The sequence below is a fragment of the Osmia bicornis genome, chromosome 5 (assembly GCF_907164935.1).
Source record: "Osmia bicornis bicornis chromosome 5, iOsmBic2.1, whole genome shotgun sequence".
In the NCBI taxonomy this organism is placed as follows: domain Eukaryota; kingdom Metazoa; phylum Arthropoda; class Insecta; order Hymenoptera; family Megachilidae; genus Osmia; species Osmia bicornis.
The window spans coordinates 9,763,485-9,780,328 of record NC_060220.1 but is presented as its reverse complement, the minus strand read 5'-3'; the positions used below and the strand labels follow the sequence as shown (position 1 = coordinate 9,780,328).

Sequence of the window (16,844 nt, the reverse complement as noted above, 5' to 3'; positions counted from 1 at the left end):
ACTTATAATACACACTTGCTTTATTCCAGCTAATTCAGATATATCCATCATTAACCCTTTGAGTGTGTTGCGTGTCCGTTCACGGTGTATAGGGATTTCTGGGGAATTAGGCGCAGGTAAGGTGATTCGTGGAGCGCGAAGGCGCTCCGCTCGCAAGGCGCGAAAATAAAACAAATAAGCTATGTTTCACAGTTGATTATGCTTTTAATTTTAAGAATTTAATCAGACTGTTTCAATTAGGTATGATGTTGATTTGCGGCGTGAGAACAACTTTGCAGAGTCAAGCGACAAAATCATTCTGAACGTTCAACGCTTGGCGGAGGAGACCTTCGCGCGTCGTCGGTCGATTCCCCTTCCTTGATGGATCCTGGATCCTCCCTCAGGATCATCCCTCGTCCAATGGTGGAGGAGTCCACCCCGTCTCGCGTGGGCCCCTTCTCCTGGCTGTGGTCCTCCCTCAGGCCGCGTGGAAGTGGAGTCGCTCAGCCAAGACGCTAGAACGTTGCAGCGCACATGTGCTACGAGAAAGCGTGGGACCCAGAGAAAATAGGAAAAGACAAGACCTTCTACTCAAATTCAGCACTCAAAGGGTTAAGCATCCACTATAAATTATTGACCAAGCTAGTACATGAAGAGTAGTAAATATAAGCCATGCAATGCTATTAGATGATGTATTAACATTCCACAATGTAATTGATGATATAATTTGCCACTGATTGATTAATAAATGAAGGGCCATAGCACTGGTAACATTATAAACACTTCTTTCCATGTAATCCATATGAAATTTGCAAAATAAGTGTTTTACAAAATCATTAGCCATAAGTGAGTGTTGTAACATAAAAGTGCTTAATAAGGACATATTTACTATTAACAAGCATAACACAGAATCAACATTTTCATCTGCAATATAAATTTATGAAATAAAATATACTTTAAAACACAAAACATTATCCAATTACATACTATTACTACTAATTATTATCAGTGTACGAATTTCGCACTTCAAACTTACGACCACCTCAGTCGATAACTCGGGTCGATAATCCCGTAAGTAAATGTAATCGCTGTTGCGCTGTTTAACCACCGATCCGAGCGCTCGCCAATATTAAAAGTCAAAAATTCGAACCGTTTCGGCTTTAGAAGCGAAAGCAATTCAGAGAGCGAGTACCAAGCGACAACAGCGACCAAGAACTTTTCTTTACTCGATTTTCGAGCATTTTTAAATTCACTTCAGTGCCTTGCACCGCGAATTCAGTGAATCGTGTAATTCCAAATTAACACACAAGTGTGATTTTTGTAGTGTTTAATTTCGAGTCATTGTGTACAAAATACAATTGATACACAATTAGTGACCACGCAGCTGTGTCGTTATTCTTCTCCTCGACGCCTACGTCTTTGAAAAGACGGAATCCACGCCATTCCAAAAAATCCAACACTCGCCGAGAACAATCAGCGTTTACCTTTTTTCAATGAAATTATTTTTTCTTTGTTTTCATTATGGGTTGACAAAAAATATCACTACACTAATACATTTTACAAACATTTTTATAAACAAACGGAATATGTTTAGTTACCAAATCAGTTTATAATTATTTTACATTGTAACTGTGATAATGACACCGACTATGTTCAATTATACTTCAGTCACCTTCATTTGTGTCATTTCTAAATGTATCTTACTCTTGTTTATTTACATATATCCCAAGTATCATTGAATCTATACACACTAGATACGAATCTTCATTAAAATTATCAGAGGAAACACCTCCATAGTCCTGGCGCGAAATGATATTACTTTAAAACATATTTTACACTGGGTGTGTGAGGATAAGTAAGTAACACGTTAAAATGAAATCATTTTCACGGTAAAATTTTTGCGCAAAATATAATTCCATGAACTCCAAATAACAATCATCTGTTTTACTCGATCTGTGACATGGTAAATTTTCAATAAATCATTGTAATGGAAAGATCAGCCAACGCCTGTCGGAATGAATTGTCATCTATGACCAATGACCGTGGTGTTTCGCATTATCTGTTTCATCAGTTTGGAATGCAACTTTCCGTCAAAAGAAGAGGTCAGGTTAACTTTCAATCGTGTGGTTTGGAAATTTGTACGTCAACCAACTGGTTTCTGAAAAAACTTGGCTGGTACTTGTCGATATCTAATTTGTACGTATCTAAAACATATTTCTTCCACATAAATATTTTACGAAGACTATAAAAGTATGTAACGACTTGTAAATTTACAATAATAGTTTGTCCTTAATTATTGTTACAATAGGTAAATTCAAGATTTTATGTAATATTATTATATCTTTTATGAATAAATACTTAAGGAATATGTTATACTTTTATTTCTTTAAATATTTTATACGATAGAATGTATTTGTAAAACAGTAAACAAAAGTGTAACAATAACTTTTCATATACTAGAAGCTTCTATGCGTCCAATTTAATTTTTATTGCATAATCCTCGTATTATTTAAGTATTTATACCTAATGTTCTTAATATACTTGATAATATGTGTAGGTATGCCACTAGGTATGAAATTGGAGAAATAGAAGATGAAGATCTAAGAAGTTTCTTAAAGATGTAGTAATTATTCATAAACAAATATAAAATAACTTTAGTGAAGCGTTTTATACATTTTGTTACCTTAAATATTTTTTTTTAACTTTCAACATATTTTTATAGTTGGTCCAAGATGTCGAATCCTGCTGATCGTTTAAATTATGTACAAGACAGCAGCAGTGACACAGAAACAGACAAAGAAACAGGTGGCAGAGGACAACATCGTATTTATAAAAATAGAATGAGGTATAATGTTTGTTACATCAAAAAAATATAAATAGGTATAATATTTGTTACACAATATAACAAAGAAAAGCATAGGTATTTTAGGTATCTTACATTATCAGCTTAATATCTTAATAAAGTAGAAAATTTAAACAAGCAATAATAGTGTAACATCTAATTTCTAACATGTTACATTTTTTTAACAATTTCATTTTAGCCATTGTGTATTTAAATTACAGCATGTATTTAGAATTGTTGCGATGCAGTATGTTGTATGCATGCTTTATTGTTTCATTAGTTGAAGATTGGTTAAAATGCAATGTTTCATAGAATGATATAATTAAACTCTATTTAATGTTTCATATTATACAGCTTTGTTTCTATATTAATCATATAAGTTTCCTCTTTAATATATTTTTTTATGAATTTTTCATTGACACACTACAAAAATAAGAGTATGTCACTTTTACAACTTGAAATCCAATGAATTACAATGAGAAGAAATTACTTTCATAACTAAATATTCATGTATATACACTTAACCATTAATTTCAATTGGCCGTTAATTTAGAATTGGTAGATACTACACAATGCTTGTTGTTGAATGCAAACATTAGGAAGGTAATGTCGTTGTTTTGCATGTAGTTGTGGTGGATCTTCCAAACCAAAATCTTGTCTGGTGCAAAGGGATGGAAGCAGTGAAAGGCACTGTCATTCTTTCAATTCTGGCAGACAAAATACCAATGTTAATCAACAAAACAGGTAATATTTACAAACGAGTAACAGAACATTGTAAACAAAGAATTTTGCTTTATCTTTTCCTGCTAAATGGAGTAGTTTCAAGTTATCATTTGGATATTTTTATATTTTGATGTATTTCCATTCTTATTCTCTATATCATTAAACAAGACTTCAGACATCAATATGTAAAAGGTAGGTCTTATTTACAAGTTTACTTGAAATTGTATCATGGCTTTGTATGTTTATTAGTTATAATTCGTTTGTTTTATGTAGGTATTAATATTAAGTGATCTTCGATAGTCACTTAGAACATATTTTTCTTCAGACTTTGCTCTGGAGTTGGTGTGGGAAAAAATCAACAAAGTCAAAATAGAGATAATTTACCATCTTCTGGATCTGTTACTGGTATAAACAACCCACAAGCTAGCGATGAACGCATTACTCTTATTGTCGATAATACTAGGTAAGCATTACATAACACAATTTCAAATAGTATTTTAACTTAATTAATCTTAAAAAATTTTATTTTTAGATTTATTGTTGATCCCGCATTGTTTACTGCACATCCAAATACAATGTTAGGTAGAATGTTCAGTTCTGGTGTTGAATATGCTCAACCAAACGAACGCGGCGAATATGAAGTTGCAGATGGTATATCTGCCATGGTCTTTCGAGCTATTCTTGATTATTACAAAGGTGGAGTAATTCGATGCCCGCCAACAGTTGCAGTTCAGGAATTACGAGAAGCTTGCGATTATCTTCTCGTTCCATTTGATGCCAGTACAGTGAAGTGTCAAAATTTAAGTAAGTAAAATTTACAATCTAGTCATGGAGTTTATTAATACATAAGTAAATTGAATAAAAATAATAAAAAGACAAAATTGTTACTTTCCTCCTTATATTTGTTGATGAACTTTTGTTAGCAAGTTGAAGTCATAACGATTTATGATTGAATGTTATATAAATAACAGATTAGTCGGTACTTAGAACAGAAACATGTCATTTGCTTGCAACTTAATGACAAGAGCTCTAGAAATTAGATAATTTATTGTAGGAGGATTATTACATGAGTTATCTAACGAAGGAGCGCGCTGTCAATTTGAAGTGTTTCTCGAGGATTTGATATTGCCCTTGATGGTAAACAGTGCACGCAGAGGTGACCGTGAATGTCACATTGTTGTCTTACTGGAAGATGATATCGTCGATTGGGATGAAGAATATCCACCACAAATGGGAGAGGAGTATTCACAAAGTAAGTGTGTGAAAGTTAGTTTTTTTTTTACTTTCGCTTGTTTTACAATATCAAGGTTCAAAATATATAAAATAGGAAATCGATAATTATACCGGCTGTACTCTTCAACACTTTGTTAGCTACATTAGGTATCTCTTTTAGAGCTGATTCTTTATGATTAACGAAATTGTTTTTCTTTTTTAACAGCTGTTAACAGCACTGCGATGTACCGATTCTTCAAATATATTGAAAATAGAGACGTGGCCAAACAAGTAATGAAGGAACGAGGTTTGAAAAAAATTCGTCTAGGCATCGAAGGTTATCCTACGTACAAAGAAAAAGTCAAAAAAAGAGCAGGCGGACGTGCTGAAGTAATTTACAATTACGTCCAAAGACCATTTATTCACATGTCCTGGGAGAAAGAGGAAGCAAAAAGTCGACACGTTGATTTTCAATGCGTCAAATCGAAATCTGTAACGAATCTTGCAGAAGCTACTGCCGATCCAGTATTAGATGCTGGTGGTAATCCTATAGCAATCGGTCTTTTACAAGCAGCAGACCCCGTGCCTCAGCCAGAAATCGTACTACCCGTCGGTTCCGACGCCGACGTTGAAGGTGCCATAGGTTTACCAACCGATCAGGACCTTGGATCTATACCACCTGACGAGTTACCATGAATGTTGAATGTACAAGTTAGACTGAGCAGGCACGAAATTCGGTTACCAAGTATTTATGGACTGCTTTCTTATTGCGTCAATTTCCAAAGTTAATGAAACTCGCTTATCTGACAAGTTTATTTAATTGGATGATCAAACTTGAAATCGATGGTTATCAAATGAGAAAACTCTATCATATTTTCCATATTTTTATACTGTAAGTACTGTATATCAGTTGAATGAAATTGCTTGACTATAAGTGCGCTTTAAGCGAGGTTAAAAAGGTTTCTTGTGGGTTAGAGAAGTACGATTTTGACTCAGTCAAAATGATACATAGTGAAATTATCGCATCTTGTGGATGTTCATCTAGTTTAAAAAATGCCCGCTGCGACTTTTTCAATTTTGTATGTAACGTTAAACGTTTCTGATAATAATTACTTATCGAACAGGGAATAACAATTTGTTGATATTTGCGAACAACACTTGCCGTTTTATACGATTAATAAAGTTGAGTACCGTTTCCGAGTCTATGCTTTCATGTTTTCCTTGCCGCTACTCTATCGTAGCTATAATTTTATATCCGTTATGTTTAAATGTTGATCGATTCGAATGAGAATCGAGTATGTCGGAAAAGGTGAAATTTCAATTGATTTCAGTCGATAAAACTTAGAAATGTTCGTCCATGAGAAAACTGGGAACCGTAAGTACCGCGAGGGATCGAAAGCATCGGGGGAGTAACTCGTAAAAAGGAGAATGAGAGATCCCGAAGGCGTAACATGGAGAAAACGCAGGCGCGTATGGGATCAATAAATAGGCTAGCTCAGTCGAGGACGGGAGATCAGTAGTGTACGAACACGCAAGCAGTGAGGGTGGTAGCACGTACATTATTGTGTCGGGTGAGGCGTACGAAAACAACAGAGCACCCCTCCCCGGCGGACGGTGTAAAACGGGCTGCCAGCGGTGAGGCTGCAGAGCAGGTCGCTCGTCCAGCATGCAACCACCACCGAGAAAAGTAAGCCGACAAGATTGACATTCACATTTCGTTACATGTCATTCTTGTTACATCTTAGAACGACAACGATTCAAGTATTTCTATATTATTTCCTCCTCTACTATCATTGATCGTTACATGTTCTTTATAAATCCAATATATGCTACTGCACGTTGTTAAAACTCCTACGGAATGTGTTCCTCCGAGCATGAGTATGGGTATCGTGGCCAAAGGTCCTGAGAATATGAGATAACAAAAATTCAAAGACAGTGGAAATGAAATTCTGTAAAAGGAAAAGAGAGAAAATATCCAGAAAAGAAAGAGTATGATTCTCAAGGTGTCATGTGTATCGTAGGGAGCGCAAAAGGGGTTGATACTTGCTCTCGCCACGATCAAGATACGTAAAATTTGACCGCATATCGATCTTTAGCGACGTCTTACGGAAAAATTGACGTAAACGGCGCTCGAACGTTGCCACGATGAGAAAATCGATGCGCACTTCGGTCCTTGCTGCGAATCTATACCAAAAGCTGACCTCAAAATCTATAGAACAGGCCAAAGACCTGGGTTAATATAATGTCAAATCGAAACGAACGTGGGTATCAACGGTAAAGTAACGACTTCCATTTTCACCGTGATACATTCATGAAATCCGCTTAATTTAAGCCAAAATTTCTATCTGTCACTTTCATTATGTAACGGTGCAAGCTTCCACTTAAAATCGATCCTTGAAATTTTGAATGTAGGACAATTTTTTTCTTTTTTCGGGAGCCATGTTTCTTCGCAACAGTTTCATACAAGTTTCACAGAAATGTAGATATTTGTTTCCTGTAATTTGTCAAATTCTTAGATTTGTGAAACACAAACGATACTTCAAGGTCGATGAGATCTTATTTATTTGATATCAAATTATTGTATACGAAAGCGTGTGTAAGAAGACGGTAATTGAAACGAATTTTCTGCTTCTCAAACCAAAGTAGTAGTTTTCCATCGTTTAGTTATCTCTATTCCTTTAAAGATAACAGCATTTCCTGACCTATTTATCAAGGTGCACCAACCGGCCCTTCGCTTCGTTTCACGACAATGAAGTTTCGCAGTTAAAGATCCGGAGATTCCTGACCCACTTCGACTCGTCGAACACCAGCCGTGTGATAAGAATCCAGAGAGATTCGTGGAAAGAGAAGAAATACACATTTTCTAACAGTTGTCGAAAAACATACTTCAACTGAAATTTAAATCAACAACGCTTTACACGAGCACTCGCCTCTATTTGCTTTTCGCGCTACGAATTCTTTGTATCCGCTGTCCTTGTCTGTTTCGGTTACCTTCGTGTTTGCCTGTTTTTGTTTCCTTATAAAAACTTTAGTTTCAGCGGGATATTTTAAAAGGTAGGTCGTTCGAAATTTTTACGAAGAAAATTGTTTGTTTTACCGATGAAAGATTTACAAGCCTCGAAACTCTTCTGTTGTTTGCCCTTCTTGGCTCCGAGCAGACTCGTCGAGCTTTTTAATCGATCAAATATTTTTCAAAATAATAAAAATCTTTATTACGCTCATGACTATAAACTTCCCTCAGTATGGCCTTCCGCTCGTTGCCTGAACATTTCTTCGCTATATTATAGTGCTTTAGCAAATACACTTCGGGTTGAAAGCTTGACCTTTTTGCAAGATTCAAGCTGAATTAAAAGTCAGCTTTTATGTACATTTCAGTCATGTAAGAGCAACGAAGAATGAAATATATCTCTTGCAAATAACTATGGTGGAAGAAAAATTTTTGACAATTCTTTTTGCTCGATTTAGTAGCGAGAATTACATGGCAGAGGGGTTGGTTGAAATTTTTACAGGCGGGCGTCAAAGTAGTCACGAAACAATGCAAAAGGGTTTCCCTTGTTACTTGATATTTCCATTACCATATTTGCTACGATGGTTGACGCAAAGGGCTGAAAAAAAAAAAAAAGAGCTGGAAAAATTTACATTTGCTCTCGGCAACGATGAACTAGGCTTTCCCATTTAACGATCCGCGTAACAATGCATAACGTAACGAGCACACAGAAAGTAATTATGTATGAGTCCCTAGACCGTGAGCGTATCTCCCAGGTCTGTGCATTGAAAAATGCAATGCTAGACTTTCCAAGAAGGATCGGATGAGAGTGGGTGGTAACTGCAATTTCGACAATTACACAGGTTGTCACTGTGCATTAAATATCGACAAATTGTTCGCCAGAGTTCACGGGGTCAAAGCGAGCCTCGATGCATAAGGAAGATGTCGATGCACCTGCTTGTACTACAAAATTGAACTTGACTTCGAACAATGTTACCGCTGATTAAAGCGTTACCCTTGTTAGCTTCCTCGACGGACAATTATTGGGACGTACGGGAAACCGATAATCGTGACGAGAAAAAGGAGACTGCTTTTTATTCTATATACAATATGTTTTTTTTCTCCGATAATATGTTTATTTTGCATATATTAATATATGTAATATTCTTTTTTTTAGATAATATATTTATTCTGAGGATAACCGTGATGGATAAGGAGACGACTTTTTGTTAATATTTTTTTAATTACATTTAATATAATATATTTCATATTCTCCTCGATAATATGCTTATTTTATAAATGCGTTTTGAAATAATTAAAATAACCGATTTGATTGTCAGGGATGAGAAAAGAACATTACACTTTTCACCCTTTCACCTCGTACGTTCTTTGTTCTTTTGTTCTGTTGGAAAAGTATTAACTATAAAAAAGTAAATATCTACGGTAGCATAATTTTTAATTAAACACGAATGAACACATAGCTTGCTGATACTATGATTTCATTAATTGCAGGGAAATTATACAAAGTTTCTTAAGAATGTGCACGCGGAACAAGCGGCGAAGTTGCAAGCGAAAAACCAGCACGAGTGCGACCTTCTGGAAGATATTCGGTGAGCCTTAAACTTATGTAAAAGAGGATTAGAGTAAAGCTCTTTTATATAGTCTAAGCTAAAGTTATTTTATGTCGGCGATTTCAATTCCTTCGAACTTTTGCTTTTACTTTTCAAGAATTTCCTAAGAACGCTATCGTTTGTATATGATACAACTATTTTTTTATTTTTAAATTTATCTGTGTAAAACTATTTTAATCCTTTACTTGAAATTGTATGTTTCAGTAATTTTACGATAAAAAAATCTGCGATTGAAAAATCATATTCCGAGGTAAGAAGATTGTTATATTTGTAGAAATTGATCGAAATTTTAATTGGCAATCGATCGGTTGTTTCAGGCGCTACTTAAAATATCTTCCGCGTATTTAAATAAAAAGATACCAAATATTCCGGACCTCAAAGTCGATGGTGGGGAAGAAAAATGGTAGATTTTACTTCTGAAGTAATTTTTTAAACGTATTAAAAATATCTTCATCGAAATACTTGTAAATTCTAGGAATATGTGGAATGTATGGCGAACCGTTTTGGAAGAAAACGAAAAGCTTGCCAGGGCGCGATTAGCCGCTGTGGAAGTTTTTCAGCAACAAATTGCTGACGATGCGAAAGGTTTAAAAATGCATAAACTTCAAATTTCCAAGAAGGTATTGTTTCTTAAAACAATTGTATTAGGCGATACTCATTCGTGAAGTAAACAACACGGTTTATCTTATAGGCAATCGACCAATTAATGATAGTACAAAAAGAATTGCAAATGTGCGTACAAGATGTAGACAAAACGAAAAAATTATACTTCGATGAAGAGCATAGTGCCCACGATGTTCGTGATAAGGCAAAAGATATCGAAGAGAAGTACGTAAACGTTGTAGTATTGCTTTCTATTCGAGACAACAATAAAATGCTATTGATCGTTTTCAGATTAAAAAAGAAGAAAGGATCTTTCTTTCAATCTATAACGTCATTACAAAAAAATAGTGCAAAGGTATAAAACTATTCTATTATGATAGATGTGTATTAGATGTTAAGAATTTTTTACATTTAAGAATTTCTATATTTAGGTAAGCTCTAAACGAGATGCTTTAGAAGAAAAATCAACAGGAGCTCGAAACGATTATTTACTTAGTCTCGCCGCTGCCAATGCACATCAGAATAGGTATTTTGTAGTCGATTTACAAAATACTATGCAAGTAAGTCAACTTTGATCTTCGTCAATTATTCAGTCTTCAAGTTTAACTAGACAAGGAATGAAAATGTCTTTTCCTTTGTTTCTTTTAACAGTACTTAGAACAAGGTGTTTACGATAAGGTAGCAGAATATTTAACCCTAATGGGTCGTACAGAACTTTTGACTTGTTTAGCTACACAAAATAGTTTCGGCAAGATTCGCGACCAAGCGCAACAAGTGAGTACAAAAGATCGAATTAAGATCACAATTAAATTGATTTCTATATTGGAGTAAAATAATTGAATTTAATTGAACGATACATTTTTCTCTCATTTATTATTTGTACCTTTCATAGCTGACTAGAGAGTACAATATACAATGTTGCTGCTTATATTATCCTGTTCTAAAACAACACATACAGTATGAATTCGAGTGTTGCGACAATGATCCAGTAGACAGGTTTACAAATAATTTATAAATAGCAAACGTTCAGCTGAAATGTTAACTCTTCCAGTACTCAGAGAAACGAAATTCTTACAGGGTAACGGCTGATCATGCTGCCGCAGCTACGCTTGGAAAAGAAGCTCGTCGCTGGTCGACGCGAATAGCACGCGAAATAAGCACTATTAGAGAAAATAATAGAAAAATACAAGTTCTTTTACAGCTTAAAGAGTCTGGGCAAAAGGTTAACATAACATGCAACTAATCTTCATACAAATCTTTTGACTATTTGTTTGTTTCTTTTCATTGTACATTCATTCAATAACGATTCGTTAACAATTACTTTTAATAATGCTCTAGAGCGATCCAAATGATCCACAAGGTCCAGATATAGACACAAAAATCGATGAACTGAAACACGCGATCCGACGTGCAGAGGTAAGATATCTGGTGAAAAGTGAATCACGTCAATTCTCTACCTTACCTATTTACTTGTTCATTAGACAGCAAAGCTGAAGGCAGAAGCGAGAATAGAATGCCTTCGAAACGGTGGAGGTTTGTTAAATATCTGTTGCCTTTTTCTTGTGTGTTTAATGCAGATGAAATTAATAGGGTAAATCGTATTAATGACACTACCATTACTATCGCTTCTATTATTATTATTTCTGTAGTGAACGTCGATGAGTGGTTGCAAGAAGCTGAAACTTTGAGCGTCCAGGATATGCCACGATCGGCAAGTTCTCTTTCCGTCAGAACCGATGCATCTGGAACGGCGGTATTTATCTTAATGTACAAGAACACCTCGAACAATGACAAGAAATTAATATCTACGATTTACGTACGTGTATAGGAACATCCGTCCTCAGACTCGTTCTACGATAGCGATGGAGACGGTGGTAGCGATTTAACTACCGTTGAACGACCAGGCAGTGCACGAAACGCTCCTCAGCAAGAAGAAAGCACAGAGGAAAGGCAAAGACACGATAGCGAAGAAGTCGATGGTACGCAATAACTCTTTCCTTATAATGATTGTAAGGAAAGCCGTCAGTGTTTACTAACATACAAAACAATAACATATTTAAGGTTTTTGAGGCTTCCGCCGATAGCTTCCGGGATGGAGCCGCGTTGTTTGACGGTTTGTTGCCGACGTTTCGCAAACTTTACAGTATGCTTCATCAGGGCGAGAAACGTCGGCAACAAACCGTCAAACAACGCGGCTCCATCCCGGAAGCTAAGTCTAATTCAATAACATATTTGTTACTAGTTTTGAATTAAAGTAACAAAGACTATTTTATTCCATCGACAGCTCTAGTTGAACAAGAGAAGCAACGAATAGAACAGCTTACAGTCGGTTGGGATGATCCAACATCGGTGGATTGGGATAACGAGGAGAAAGATGAAATGCAAACTGCTGAAACTGATGAAACAACCGAGCCGCCTTCCACACAGCAAATATATAAATGCACCGCGCTTTATTCGTATACGGTACGAACACACCAACTTGAGTCTGTTATTTACTTGATCTACATTAAGATTTTGTCTTTAGGCGCAAAATCCTGATGAATTGTCAATCGTTGAAAGCGAACAACTCGAAGTTGTTGGAGAAGGTGATGGCGATGGTTGGCTCCGAGCACGAAATTATCGCGGCGAAGAGGGATTCGTTCCTCAGAATTATCTCGATGTCGAAAGAGAGACAACATCCGGTTTGACTTCGCAAGGACCAGGACTCGTACAACAAATATCCTTTTCTTCAGTCGATTATACCATTGACGATCATGATGCAGTCGATCCAGACGCTAACTTAGAACCTGCTGTTACAGAGACTGTTGTACAAAATCACATAGGGGGTAAGTTTCTTATTGTTAGAATCTATGAAAAAAAGGGAGGGGAAAGAATAGAGTACCCAAGTGTCCAATATTAAAACTATTCACGCTTTTCCAGAACCAGAACAATATTGTATCGCTCTTTACGATTACGATACTACATGCGACGAAGAACTTAGTTTCCTCGAAGGTGATATCGTAAAAGTCCTTAGAAAAGAACCGCACGATGTCGATGATGGATGGTGGGAAGGTGAATTACGCGGACAACGAGGATTATTCCCATCCTTAATTGTAGAACCTTGCGCTGCAGATGGTTCACCTTTGACCCCACAGGTTAAATTTTATTTGCGGAACAGATGTAAAAAATGTTTTTGAACGAATGTGATTTCAAATTTCTAACTTTCTTTTTTTACTATTAGGAAAATATAACGCCACCAAGCTCTGCGCCGCCTATGTTTACACCGCCTGAAGTTCTGGAATTCTTATTAGAAGATGAATTAGCACAAAATTCAATCCAAGGTAATATTCGACTAGTGTAAATTGAATTATAATAAAATAAATATTCTCATTGTTATATTTAACATAGAATCAGAAGGGAAAAACTCGGATAATGTAAACACCGAACAGCAGCAACAACAAGAGCAACAACAAGAACAACAAGAAGGTTTTGTGATAAATCTTTCAAAGGACCAAAAATGTCATTACGGGTCGCAGTTCGAAGGTGATAAATCTGATGAAGGGCCTGGTATAGTAGGTAAGCTTCGAATAATTATTATCATTTGTTACGTTTAGGTTTTAATCTACATTTCAATGAACAAAAAATTATTGTTTAGTTGTAGAAGTGTTGGAAGAATCAGAAGCGAAGGTAAATAAAATTTTCTTAAACGATAATTAAAAAAGAAGTTATTAAAAGTCCAGCTATGTATTATCTCTCTCTCTTAGATAAATGATGAAAAAACAAAACACCCGCAGTCTTTGAACACCGATCAGTCCAAAGAAGACTTTGGTCTGGGCGTTGCACAAATTGTGATTACTGCAGCAACGCCAATGGAAGAAATTGAACATCCGTTTCCCGGACTAGAGGAAACCAATGACGATACGGTAAAATCTGCTGAAAATTCTGAAGCTGATTTACCATCGAGCACTACCACTGACATGAATGAAAGTGACTGCAAAGAGGCCACCGTGATAATGGATGAAAGAGAAGAGCAAGAAACTACAGAAGCTACAGAAGTAACAGAAGACATAGAAGAAAAATCAACAGTCGATGATTTGCCTACAGATTCAGCGCCCTTTCCGGTTAGCAGCAGTTCTGGTAGCGAAGCAGATTCAACATCCGGCCCAAGTACCGCCGATAATTCTCAATCGATACCATCTCGTGGTACTGTAATCGAAGTACAGGATACAGAGGATATTGAAATCGTACCCGAAAAAAGGGTAGTAGGAGGAAGGGCAAGTATTCCAGATGAATTACAGCCTGACCAGTTAGAAAAGCTACAAAATTTAAAAGAATCGAATGCCTAGGATTGACTAGACCTCGGAGATCCTGATTATCCTGCCTTAACAAATAAACTGGCTCTTCCGAAAAATCATCAAAATAAGTTTCAGCATTTACTGGAATTTTGGAAATCTCCGGAGGTTATTGGAAAGAAAGACTAACGAATAACGGAACAACTAAAAAATTTTTATGTTAATACTATGTACACAACTTTTTTGCTAGATGATATTCTAGTGAACTATTTAAAGAAGGGTGTTGCGACTTTTGCAACGTATTTACAAGACGTTAATGTACAGTCATAAGGTAATAAAGAAAATTGTCGATACCTATAATAGATGAAAACTTTTAGTTGTTTGTGTACATTTCAAAAGAATTATAATGGTGTTGCATGGAAAAAAGTTATTGTTTTATTCATCTTTCATATATTTTGATGTCTCTTTTTATATATAATTTTTATTTTAAAAATCCATATGCTATAAATCCCTTAACCAATTCCATATTCGTATAAATGGTATACATAATCACATAAATTTAAGGCTGCATCCTGAGAGCACCATCCAACCTTATCACTTCTCCATTCAGGAGACGATTTTCAACAATGTGTTGCGCCAATTGAGCATATTCGTCCGGTTTACCCAATCTACTTGGAAACGGTACAGTTTTCATTAGAAATACCCGTACCTTTTCTGGTAATGAACCTAGTAGAGGCGTATCGAATAACCCTGGTGCAATCGTAACGACACGAACACCAAGTTTTGATAAATCACGAGCTAGCGGTAAAGTCATACCGACAATTGCACCTTTGCTAGCGGAATATGCTGTCTGACCTATTTGCCCATCGAAAGCTGCAACACTTGCGGTATTAATTATTACCCCACGTTGTCCATCTTCATCTGGTTTGTTATTATGCATAAGCGGCAGGCATAATCTAATAACGTTAAACGTCCCGCCGGCATTTACATTGATCACCCTCTGAAAATCTTCTAATTTGTGTGGTAACTTTGTGTTAGAATTATATACCTTATATGCACAAGCTATTCCTGCAGCATTTACTACAATATTTAGCTTTTTGAATTGTTTATCTATTAATTGTACTGTAGCATTTACATCCCCTTCCGATGTTACCTGTAAAGCAATGCAACATCCTTTGAATTTAACAGCATAGAAAAATACAATTACAATTTCAATGTCAATTCATAATAGTTACTAATGGTATTACTTGTAGTTCACACAATAGTAGTTATATTGCTAATATTGATAGTCATATAATAAACCTATTAATCTATAAAAAAGTATACATCAAAAAGTCTTTAATTGTTATACTGCTAACAAACTTAATAATTTTATGCCTCAAAATTTTGTCTAAACAATATTCTTTATTAATACTATTACTGCTATTGGTAGTAATGATAGTACTAATTTTTCAATATTTACATCCATAGGTGAAAAGACAGCAGAATCTCCTAGGGTTGTAGCAACTTCATTTCCTTTTGATGTGGGTAAATCAGCAATAACCACTTTGGCACCTTCTCTCACAAATCTCTGCACAGTTCCTAATCCTAATCCAGAAGCACCACCAGTGACAAGAGCAACCATTCCCTGAAATATATTATACATTACTTACATGTTTCATTTAAATGTTCCCTTTTATCCTGATAATTTTAGCATTTATCAATATATTTAAAATATTAGTACGGTGAAAACTATTAATTCTTCACATTAATTATTTTCATACATGTACACAAAATACTTATTAAAATGCACTGTGTGATCGTGTGAATGTTGTTTTTTAACACAGTACTGTAGTATAATTTTATTTACCATTGTCAAACAATTTACAGAAATTACTATTAACAATAATTACATTCCAGCTTTTAAACTTACTATTGAATAAAATAAAAAAAAGCAAAATGAACAATATACTTTGCTTAACAAAATAATCATACAAATTTATTTTTATACATAATATTTTATTGATACTGATAACAATTTTATCTTTTTATACATTATTTTTACTGAATAATAACAGTTGAATAACATTTCATATTGTAAGTACAGCACATATGCAACCTATATGTATGTGTTTGTATGTGTATATCGTACAGTCCTTTTTAATATTATTATTATTAATTATTTTTTTCACATTACAGGTTCAAATACAACGTAACTTTTTACGAAACATCAAACAAAAATGAGTTTTTTACATATACACGACAAAACTGCATGATAGTAAATGTGTGATACGGTGGAATGCTGTGAATTATGAATGGAAAGACACCATGAAATTGAGGAACATTATTATGTCTAATGCTAAATATGTATTATAATCGTACTTTCTATGTAAAAAGGTTTCAGAACTTACTTTCAACATTTTGGTAATTGAAAAATATATAAAGATCGTGCAAAAATAAAAAGAATCACTTTAATGATACGGAAGACAGTCAAATCGCTGTAAAATAGTACGTCTTAACCCGGCTGGATTCGCAGGCCAACTGCAAATTATCGATGTGAAACTTTGAACCATGTATACGCATATCTTTAATAATGAATCAAACAAGAATAATTCGAT

At 35.1% G+C, this 16,844-nt stretch overlaps 4 protein-coding genes across 12 annotated transcripts; 2 read left to right on the top strand and 2 right to left on the bottom strand.

The window, feature by feature from the left end:
- Positions 1-180: 180 nt before the first annotated feature.
- Positions 181-1,515, bottom strand: LOC123987832 (nurim homolog; the record flags this gene model as incomplete). Its single annotated transcript, XM_046285983.1, has 2 exons — positions 181-903; positions 1,464-1,515. Coding segments are annotated over 2 exons (372 nt in total), but the record flags the coding sequence as incomplete, so codon positions are not given.
- Positions 1,332-5,951, top strand: LOC123987784 (BTB/POZ domain-containing protein 10). Of its 6 annotated transcripts, none has more exons than XM_046285726.1 (9): positions 1,333-1,834; positions 2,051-2,175; positions 2,537-2,602; positions 2,702-2,824; positions 3,449-3,565; positions 3,870-4,007; positions 4,077-4,348; positions 4,599-4,796; positions 4,983-5,951. In XM_046285726.1, the coding sequence occupies exons 2-9, from the start codon at positions 2,057-2,059 to the stop codon at positions 5,450-5,452; spliced, it is 1,503 nt and encodes a 500-aa protein (XP_046141682.1). In that variant the 5' UTR covers positions 1,333-1,834; positions 2,051-2,056; the 3' UTR covers positions 5,453-5,951. The 6 variants fall into 6 exon arrangements, with proteins under 6 accessions (XP_046141679.1, XP_046141683.1, XP_046141682.1 ...); XM_046285725.1 differs by having other exon boundaries at positions 1,333-1,942; XM_046285723.1 differs by having other exon boundaries at positions 1,332-2,175; positions 2,537-2,599.
- Positions 5,952-6,156: 205 nt separating this feature from the next.
- LOC114881414 (protein nervous wreck) lies at positions 6,157-14,607 on the top strand. 3 transcript variants are annotated; one of them, XM_046285721.1, is made up of 22 exons: positions 6,157-6,443; positions 9,255-9,352; positions 9,578-9,623; positions 9,691-9,776; positions 9,849-9,993; positions 10,065-10,331; positions 10,408-10,536; positions 10,628-10,750; positions 10,869-10,972; positions 11,054-11,198; positions 11,315-11,392; positions 11,458-11,509; positions 11,626-11,729; positions 11,805-11,955; positions 12,261-12,439; positions 12,501-12,801; positions 12,896-13,110; positions 13,197-13,296; positions 13,364-13,531; positions 13,611-13,642; positions 13,720-14,229; positions 14,302-14,607. In XM_046285721.1, the coding sequence occupies exons 1-22, from the start codon at positions 6,423-6,425 to the stop codon at positions 14,305-14,307; spliced, it is 3,060 nt and encodes a 1,019-aa protein (XP_046141677.1). In that variant the 5' UTR covers positions 6,157-6,422; the 3' UTR covers positions 14,308-14,607. The 3 variants fall into 3 exon arrangements, with proteins under 3 accessions (XP_046141677.1, XP_046141675.1, XP_046141676.1); XM_046285720.1 differs by having other exon boundaries at positions 6,213-6,443; positions 10,065-10,201; positions 10,268-10,331; positions 13,720-14,607; XM_046285719.1 differs by having other exon boundaries at positions 6,160-6,443; positions 13,720-14,607.
- A 103-nt stretch (positions 14,608-14,710) lies between these two features.
- LOC114881413 (3-hydroxyacyl-CoA dehydrogenase type-2) lies at positions 14,711-16,772 on the bottom strand. Of its 2 annotated transcripts, XM_029198200.2 has the most exons (3): positions 16,638-16,772; positions 15,710-15,874; positions 14,711-15,400 (listed from the first exon to the last, which is right to left on the bottom strand). In XM_029198200.2, the coding sequence occupies exons 1-3, from the start codon at positions 16,644-16,646 to the stop codon at positions 14,807-14,809; spliced, it is 768 nt and encodes a 255-aa protein (XP_029054033.1). In that variant the 5' UTR covers positions 16,647-16,772; the 3' UTR covers positions 14,711-14,806. The 2 variants fall into 2 exon arrangements, with proteins under 2 accessions (XP_029054033.1, XP_046141688.1); XM_046285732.1 differs by lacking the exon at positions 16,638-16,772 and having other exon boundaries at positions 15,710-15,907.
- Positions 16,773-16,844: the final 72 nt, after the last annotated feature.

Coding starts and splice junctions, on each gene's coding strand:
- LOC123987784 (XM_046285722.1), top strand. CDS start 1,967: ATGGAAAGATCAGCCAACGCCTGTCGGAATGAATTGTCATCTATGACC. Junction 3,566..3,869: donor AATGTTAATCAACAAAACAG/GTAATATTTACA, acceptor ATTTTTCTTCAG/ACTTTGCTCTGGAGTTGGTG. Junction 4,349..4,598: donor AGTGAAGTGTCAAAATTTAA/GTAAGTAAAATT, acceptor AATTTATTGTAG/GAGGATTATTACATGAGTTA.
- LOC114881414 (XM_046285719.1), top strand. CDS start 6,423: ATGCAACCACCACCGAGAAAA. Junction 13,111..13,196: donor GTTCACCTTTGACCCCACAG/GTTAAATTTTAT, acceptor TTTTACTATTAG/GAAAATATAACGCCACCAAG. Junction 13,643..13,719: donor TGGAAGAATCAGAAGCGAAG/GTAAATAAAATT, acceptor TCTCTCTCTTAG/ATAAATGATGAAAAAACAAA.
- LOC114881413 (XM_046285732.1), bottom strand. CDS start 15,892: ATGTATAATATATTTCAGGGAATGGTTGCTCTTGTCACTGGTGGTGCT. Junction 15,401..15,709: donor CTGTCTTTTCACCTATGGAT/GTAAATATTGAA, acceptor ATTGCTTTACAG/GTAACATCGGAAGGGGATGT.